The sequence below is a fragment of the Pinus tabuliformis genome, chromosome 3_1, assembly GCF_031772625.1.
Source record: "Pinus tabuliformis cultivar Carrire ecotype Pingquan chromosome 3_1, CPIR1, whole genome shotgun sequence".
NCBI classification, from domain to species: domain Eukaryota; kingdom Viridiplantae; phylum Streptophyta; class Pinopsida; order Pinales; family Pinaceae; genus Pinus; species Pinus tabuliformis.
The window spans coordinates 107,128,088-107,136,695 of NC_142301.1; the positions used below are offsets into that span (position 1 = coordinate 107,128,088).

General features: G+C 37.3%; 1 protein-coding gene across 1 annotated transcript; it reads right to left on the reverse strand.

Moving 5' to 3' along the window:
* Window positions 1-387: 387 nt before the first annotated feature.
* LOC149185999 (uncharacterized) lies at window positions 388-1,347 on the reverse strand. Its single transcript, XM_089412535.1, has 2 exons — window positions 1,255-1,347; window positions 388-1,164 (listed from the first exon to the last, which is right to left on the reverse strand). Exons 1-2 carry the CDS (start codon window positions 1,319-1,321, stop codon window positions 509-511), a joined length of 723 nt encoding a protein of 240 aa, XP_089268661.1. The 5' UTR covers window positions 1,322-1,347; the 3' UTR covers window positions 388-508.
* Between the last annotated feature and the right edge of the window lie 7,261 nt (window positions 1,348-8,608).

Genomic DNA, 8,608 nt, shown 5'->3' on the forward strand with positions numbered 1-8,608 from the left:
AATGACAATGACTTTGAAATCCAAATGATGTAATAGAAACCAAAAATTTCATCATTTCACAGTTTCTTTTTTTGACTCATTTGGAAATTAGTAACTTTAGTTATTATTTTCAAGTTATTGGGAAATGCTAAACTTTTATATATTTTAAAAAATAACTATAATAATAAGAAGTGAAAACTTAAATACTGTTATCCAAATATCTAGAGACATAAACATGGAAACATAACATACTTACATTAATAGAAAATATTATACCCATAAAAATCTAAATTAAAAACTACATCTGATACCACAGCATTTATGATCTTTATCACACCATTCTTCATCATCTTTCATGAAGACGACAATGAGATACAAAAACCTGAGCAGTGTATTAAAGCACAAAATCTCACACATAAGTAGTTACAAAATATCATTCAAAATTGGTTGGTTACATAACGTGCTTTACGTGCCCCTTACCCTATATACTCCGACGCTTATTCCTCTGACGAGGATGAATATTGTTTCACTAGGAACAGTCCGAGTCGTCTGACGACATCGATTCCTCCACCGTGCAGGATGATTGGGATTCTGAATCTTCAATATCTTCCCTCGACTCCGACTCTTCCGAGTCCTCCTCCCCATCATCGGAGGATAATTTTGATTCTGAATTATCGGAAGAAGAGGAATAGAGGTTTACAAGTTGTGAATCTTGAATACCTTCCACCACAATCTTCAGTTTTATCCATTTTGTCAACGACTTATGAGAGTTGCAGGAGAGATAGGCATCGGTCATATTGGCCAGACCACCTCCGCGCTTCTTCACGGAGACATAATGACTCCCATCCCACTCTAGTGCCACACCCTTGTACTTCCACCTGCATCTGTAAAAACTTGTAGCCTTACCATTACACGCTTTCTTGCAATGGGGGCACAGGAAACGGGATGACATCTTCTCTTTCATATTGAAAGTGCCGAACCCTAATCTACCATTCTCCACTTGAAAGGTCACACAACTCCCAAATACTAAACATTCCACGTTGCCACAAACACCGTATATGTTCATTCCCTCCCTCAGCTGCCAGTATGCCCTCCCAGCTTTCATTAATGGAGGTGAATCAGCTGCTACGTATTTCTCGCCCGTCATGTTTAAGAAACTGAAAGCATCTCGCTTCTTAAAACCTCCTGCACCAACAATAGGTCAAATAACATTTCTTAACAAATTACCCATAACAACAACAACAAAAAACAGCATGTAATTGAGAATTTTTTCACCTTTCTCGTTCAACCATTTTTTCTGGTAGAAAGTACTTGGCGAGGTTTTAGCCGCTACTTCCCGCATGTTAACAGATCTAATTCTACTGGAAAATCTTGAGTCGCCGAGAAAATTAAGTGTGTTGAGCAAAATTAATACATGTCGAAGCTCGAAAATCGAAGAGAATAATCTCAAGTCGTACTCATAAATTAAATTAAAATGAAAAAATCCGAGGGCATTCATTTTTCATCCCAACGATTTGACGTATTGGCGTATCGAATCGTATATTTCCCGGCACTTACTTCATCAATAGCAGTTAAAACTTGGGGACTCTGGGAGGACAATAATAACTCCAGAATGGCCATTTGGCAGAAGTTATCTGCGAACCTGAAATCGAATCCGAGGCCATTTATTGGATTGGCCGCTTGCATCCATCACATCGTACCTTGTCGATCATTTCCTCGATAGCATTTACTGAGCAGACCATTGTAACGCCAAACTGGGGGCCTGGAATTTTAAAACCCATTCATAAACCCCTTCTAACTATCAAATGAAAATTCTCTGACGGTTGATATGTTATATTTTATTTTTATTTTTTTAAATAATTGAAATGGCAATATTTTCCACCCATTTTGTATTTGAAGTTGTATTGTTAGACAAGGCTGCATCATTGTAAACAACACTCTAATTCACAACCCTTTTACGATGGATGTAAAATCTACTTATAAGTTTTGTCTTAAAATAAACCATCCTAAATGATATTGATGATGATGATGATGATGATGTTAACGTCCACTGAGACCAAATTGGTTTATCGGACCTACAATTTTCTTAATTTTTACTTGTCTGGCTCCTCGTCTTTCTTGGCGAGATTGGTGTTGTAGCTTTCTTTCTTTTCTCTACGGTCTTCCAACTTCCTTTGTCTTGCATCTCCTTCATCTCTTCTGGTCCTTGGGACATTGGTGTCTTAGCTTCGCGATTTATAGTCGGAGAAGTTTGGTTTAGGAGATCTGCTTTGCTGTTAAATGAAGATTTATTTTCTGCGGTATTCAAATCCTCATAACTGTTGATTTGTTGGGGCGGGCTTTCTCCTTGCTTGCTTTGAGAGTTGTTTCCTTCTTCCTTGATTTCTTGTGACTCAGAGTTTTCTCTAGAATATTCTTCTTTGATGACAGTGTAGTGTTCTTTTTGTGCTCCTTCCCACCATGTAGATCTGTGGTGGTTTTTTCTAGCAAAATTATTCTCAGAGGCTTTTGGGCAATTTTTGGCTAGATGCCCCGTCTCAAAGCACGATCGACATCTGAAGAGGACACTTTCATAATCAAGCTTCTGGTTCCACACATAGTCTTTACTTGTTAGGTTTATTTCAGCTGGGAATCCGGCGCTGAAATCCATTTCCACACAGATGCGTGCATAGGTAGTTCTGGCATATTCCTCTGTTTCTGAGCACCTGCAGTAAAATTTCCCAATTGCATTTCCGATGGCTTTTAGCGAGGAGAGATTCCAGAGATGCAAGGGTAGGCTTGGCAATCTCACCCAAACTGGTGCTGAGGTTATCACTGCTGTAGAGGGATCGAATGATGGGTTCCATGGCTTCATGAATAGGCCTGATTTTTCCCAAAACCAAGGGCCGGAATCTAGAATACATTGTCTGCTTTCAGGATTTTCAAAATCTACTATAAAGAAACCTCTAGCACAGGGGTAGATATTAATTTCATCAGAAATGATAGGCTTCCATACCTCCGAGATCCAATTGTGGAGTGCTGTCAGCCAAGATCCAATTGTAAAATGGATTGAACTGTCTGGAATACGACTGGGTTTCTCAAGGGTGAATAATGTACTTATCAAATCTTTCATAAATCAAATTCGAAAGATTTTAATGAAAACCATGTTATTTCACACTTCCCAATAAAATTTACAAACTTTGACTTTAGAGTGATCCCAACTAGGTTAAAGTTTTTGGTAATTTTACTAGGGTTTAATGTGTGTGATTAGCATTTCAAGGTTTTCGATAGGGATTACAGCTTGTTTTTTAAAGATTATAAACAAAATTTACATGCTTTTATTCGTCCATTTTATTACTTCAATTTTTTGCACAAATTGTTTTTTTAAGGGTGATGTTTGATAAAGCTTAGTAAATTCAACAATCAAAGGATTTTTATTTTTTTATTTTTTATATTTCTAAGCAGTGATTTTAATATCATATATTGTTTGCAAGAGATGGTTGGCTAACGTTCAAATGATTTTGTGTGTTTTTTACTCTTTGTGACCTATCAATGAATTTAATTTGGAGTGTATAGAATGAAGCTCAAGTTAACTTAACCAAACATATCAACATTGATTTTAAAAAAATAAAAACAAATAACAAATGGCATTATAAAAAAATCTATAAATGAATAATTTATTATAATGTTATGCTTAAGGTTATTGATAGAATATTTGTAAAATAAACAAAATAAAGCAAGTAATTCATATATGAGAAACCATCCATTATTGAAAAAAACATTTATACCATTCCAAAAAAAATCATACATTTCAAAACTTAATCTATTTTTAAATGGAATTCTCATTCATCAATACTTCATAAAAAAATATACAACAATGCACAAGCAAAAAGCCCTTTTTTAATTAGAATTATTTTATTTATACAAAAATATCAATCATTTTGATTTTCTCCCTTAGGTTATCTAGTTCCTTCTTGAATTTTTGGTTTCTTTATTCAACTACCATTTCTACCATTTGATTTTTGTTTTTTAGCTCTAACTCTTTCTTTGGCAATTTGGTCTATCTTCATCTTTCACCTATACAAACTCTTTAATTTAATACTCAAGCACAATTTCCCTAAACCATGGACTCAAAGCTTAATTGTACTTATTTTTAAAAGTGTGGATAAAATAAATCTCTCAAATTATAAGACCATTATGATTAACCTCGTCTTAATTAAGCTATACTAAAGCATTTTGGAAAAGAAGATTAGAATATGGCTAGAAAATCATCTAAAATGAGATAAAATCTAGGTCCTCTTTAGAGGTTATCATTGAACTCTCAACCACCTTGTTATTCTTAGGGTTATTGTGCATGAGTGTCACAATAATAAAACCAATCTCCTTTGTTGTATCTTAAATTTAGAAAATCTTTTGATAGTGCCCAAGCCTAACCCTTGGAGTAAGTTACAAGAGCTAAAAGTTTTTTTCAAGTTGAGAGCTAATGGGCTAATGTTGTATGAGAGCATTATTACCAAATTTATGAACATCAAGGCCTGGTTAGAAGAAATTAATTGTATATAGGAGTCAATCAAGGTTGTCCTTCTCCTCTACCTTTTTTGGAATATACATTGATAGTGTGAGGAACACATGAATGTGAACAGTCATAAATGATATAACAGTGAATTACATTTCTTACTAACTTAGATGTACATTTATAATACATTAGAGTGACCGCTGGATTCCATATTCCAAGGTCTCTTGGGTTCGCATTGATCTTTCAGCGCCCACACCTTAACCCTTGGCGGATTAGGTGTTCAACATTCCCCGCCTTAATCCGAAGAGTTATGTGTGAGTCCAAGAAGAGAGTTGTTATATAAAATGTGCAAAAATGCATGGCAACACTAGGCTGAATGTGCTCTCTGAAATGTTGCCATAAGGTGGTGATTTAAGGATAACCCCCAACACTGGAACTCTTAGTGCAGTTCTCGAAACTCTTCCAAGTCTAGCAAGACGCTGAAATATTCTGCTAGAGGAAGTGTCCCTAATGCTTTGGAGAGGGAGACCTTCAACCTGGAAAAGGGATGCCTACAACCTGCGATGGCTTAAGGATGACCACCAACTTTGGAATGCTTAATGCAATTCCCGGAACTCTTCCAAAGCTAGCAATATGTTGAAGTCTTCTGCTAGAGGAAGTGTCGCTAATTCTTTGAAGGGAGTTCTCAACCCCACATAGATGGTTTAAGGCTTACCACTAACTGAAGGCATGCTTGAGGGAATCTTTGTCTCTCGCTACAACTCTCAATCAGGTAGTAGGTCTAGGTTGTGGCTTTGAAGCTTTTATATGACCATCACTTCCCCCCTATCAGATGCAAGGTGAGAATATGGAGAAAACTTAACTGCAATAATGTTCAATACTCTAGAAGAAATTCTGACATATGACTAAAATATCTTCTTAGTTGTTGAAGCCCATAGCCAAGAAGCGATCCATCCAAGATATATCTTTGTTCTTGCAGGAGGTTTATTTTTGAAGCATCTATGTGAAGAATGAGTACGTTGACCACAATGCTTGCACAAATGAATATCAAAACAATGATCTTTCATATGGCCAAATCAGTCACAATGTTGGCGTTTAATATTTTGTTGCGGCTGTTGTGGAGGAGTAGGATCTAGAACATCTAAAGTTGAACTATCATAAAGAAATCCAGTACTCTGAAACTAGATGGGCTTTGAGTAATCTGGAATATGAAATGATAGATCCTTGTCATATCTAAGACTAGTTTTGTGCTTGCCATGGACAAGCTCTTACCAATGTCTAATGATGGGCTTGAGAAGTGTATGTTGAATTTCTACTTCTTTCTGCAAATTTGCTCCTTAATTGGGTACTAGATCAACATTATTGATTTTTTGATGATGGGAATCTGTCTCAATGTTACTGATTTGACCACTTGTTGGCTATTGATGGGTTTTATGATGCTTATGTTGTTGTAACTCATCTTGTTGAAGCTGAGATTCAAGTTGCAAGAATTCAATCTTGTTATGTGCATTTTGCAGACATGTTTGAATGTCTTTGAGAATGGCTTTATCAATCATGATTGTACTATTAATAGTAGAATGTATTAAGTTGTTTATTAATTCCAACACTCCATCAGTCATTTTCCAACAATTTATATTGTTGAATGCAATCCCAAAATCAAATAAAAAGGTGCTCCACCACGCTAGAAACTCGACAATTTAATAACACGCTGAAAAAAGTGCAGAGTAATAAATCATCCATTACTAAAGCATATGACATACCAAGATCCTTACCCAGCGCAATCAACATGCCATGACTTCACTGTAAATCAACATACACACCAATCATGAGCAGTAATCACTGGTTCTTAATATGACCTAAACTCATATAACAACTAGATCCTAACACCATATTCTTTGTGGGTGTCAATCTCAACAAAACTCAGAAACACAATGCTTGACAACTATTTCTTTCCACAAAATCCCATAAGTTCTTTGGATCTAAATCCATCCTTCAATAATCTAGTTAAAACCCTGTATAAATTATTGCATCCTACGGAGAGAACCAATGAAAGGTTAGGCACGATCTTTAATGTAAAACAAATTATTGCACTCCAAATCAGAAAATATAATGAAATAATGCATCATCTACAAATTTCTTACTTTTCAAAGAAGCACGAGAATCAATGCAACTCATAGGTGACAACGCGCAGGTCACTGAAGGTTCACTAGTTTTGCAGCATATGTTAAGCACTTTCCAACATACATAAGATGAACACGGTCCTTAGCGCATATTAGATTTACATTGCATGGTTTCCAACGTGTATTATAAACTATATAACACTATACTATTCTTCAATACCATCACCATAATATACTATTCGACCTTCAAAAAAGTGGAGCTACAGAGAGACTAGATTTCAACGATATAAATGGTTGAGCGGTGTATATTTAGGTGGATATATAATATGCACAGGTATAATGATCTGGATTTAGACAGGAACGCAATAAATTACATATATAACCATAAATACAAATATGCAGTAGAAATAACACCTAATTTCATTAATATCAAATACTAAAATATGCTTACAAACAGAATGGAAATAAGACTAGCTTGGGCGATGGTAGCTTATCTTTGAAAAGAGATGTGGCGGCTACATGCCTTTGAACTGCGTTACAATGAGGCTCAAGGGCCTTTTTATTATTGAACAATAAGAGCAAACCCTAAGAAACCAAAACCCTAACCCAAGGAGATGTAACACCAAGAGTTTATGGGCATCGATGGGGTGAGTTGGGCAGCCAACTTCCTAGGGTCACGACTTGGTCATATTATCTCTGTTTGATGCGCATGATGACTTGTTGGAAAGATATCTCCGAGGACTACGACATAAAAGACAACTTTGGAAAAAAAACGCTAGCAGTAGATTTCCAAAAAAACGTCATTTAGGGCCTCAGAACGGCTTCGGAAGTAAAACTGCTAAAAATAGTAAATTGTGCTACAATCAAGGAAACCGAAAGAAGCAATGGTGGGGGTCCAAGTGGAATTGGCGGGTGGCCACCAATATCCACCTAGATCATCCCCCCCCCCCCCAGGAAGCAGTGGTCCGCATTGCGTTGAGTTCCTCCATGAGATGAGGAAACTTCTGTTGAACTTGGTCCCTGGTGAGCCACTTGCCTTAGTGAAGGAGTTGGTCTGCTTTGACAACTCGATACAGTTGGATCTTCTACTAGCGAGTGTTCTTGATCTATGTGTCCATGATCCGATCAGTTGTGGCTTTCTCCATGTAATCTGGATTTAACTATGTAGGTGTGAGTTGTTCTGCAATGTCTGATGTGTCCAGCAATGGTGGGAAGTATGGTCGAAGGCAATCCACATTGAACATTGGGTGCAAGCCAAGGAATGGGGGAATGCTCAGCTCAAATGCATTGTCGCCCACAACCTTGGTAATGGTGTAAGGACCATATTGGAATGTTCTGATTTTATGATGAGCTCCGGTAAGGCGTTCCTTCTACAAATGCAACCAGACTTTGTCACCCACCCGAAACTGGTGTGGCACCCGATGTTGATCATGTCACTGCTTGTACTTTGCATTTGATTTTCTCCATAATGTCATGGACCTGTAGGTGGATATGTTGGATGTGCTCAATGAAAGTGTTTACCTTATCGGCTTCCGACTGGACATGAGATGAATCTGCCTGAGTAGCTGCAAATGGTATGGCCACATCAATGGGATATAGTGGCTGGAATCCCAAGCCCACCTGAAAAGGGTTGTGGCCAATCGAGCTATGGAGAGCCTGGTTATAGTTGTGTTGGACATAGGGAAGGCTCTCATCCCATGTGCGTGGATGCTTTGAGTTGTACATGCGTAGAATGTGTACGATCATCCTGTTGACGACCTCTGTCTGGCCATCAGTTTTGGGATGGAAAGTTGTGGACTTAGTGAGCTTGGTGTCCAGCATCGACTAGAGACTGGACCAAAATGTACTAAGGAACCTGTTGTCCCGATCTGAGATGATAAACTGTGGGATCCCAAAGTGTACCCACACTCATTCAAAGAAGAGTTTAGCAGTGGCTTTTGCTGTGATATTATTCTTACAGACTGCCAAAATAGCCATCTTTGAGAATCTGTTGAAGACCACAAAAACACAGTCG

Excerpts from the sequence above, each read along its gene's own strand:
- LOC149185999 (XM_089412535.1), bottom strand. The coding sequence starts at position 1,321 with ATGCGGGAAGTAGCGGCTAAAACCTCGCCAAGTACTTTCTACCAGAAA. Across the intron at positions 1,165-1,254 it reads AAAATGGTTGAACGAGAAAG|GAGGTTTTAAGAAGCGAGAT; the intron begins GTGAAAAAATTC and ends TTGTTGGTGCAG.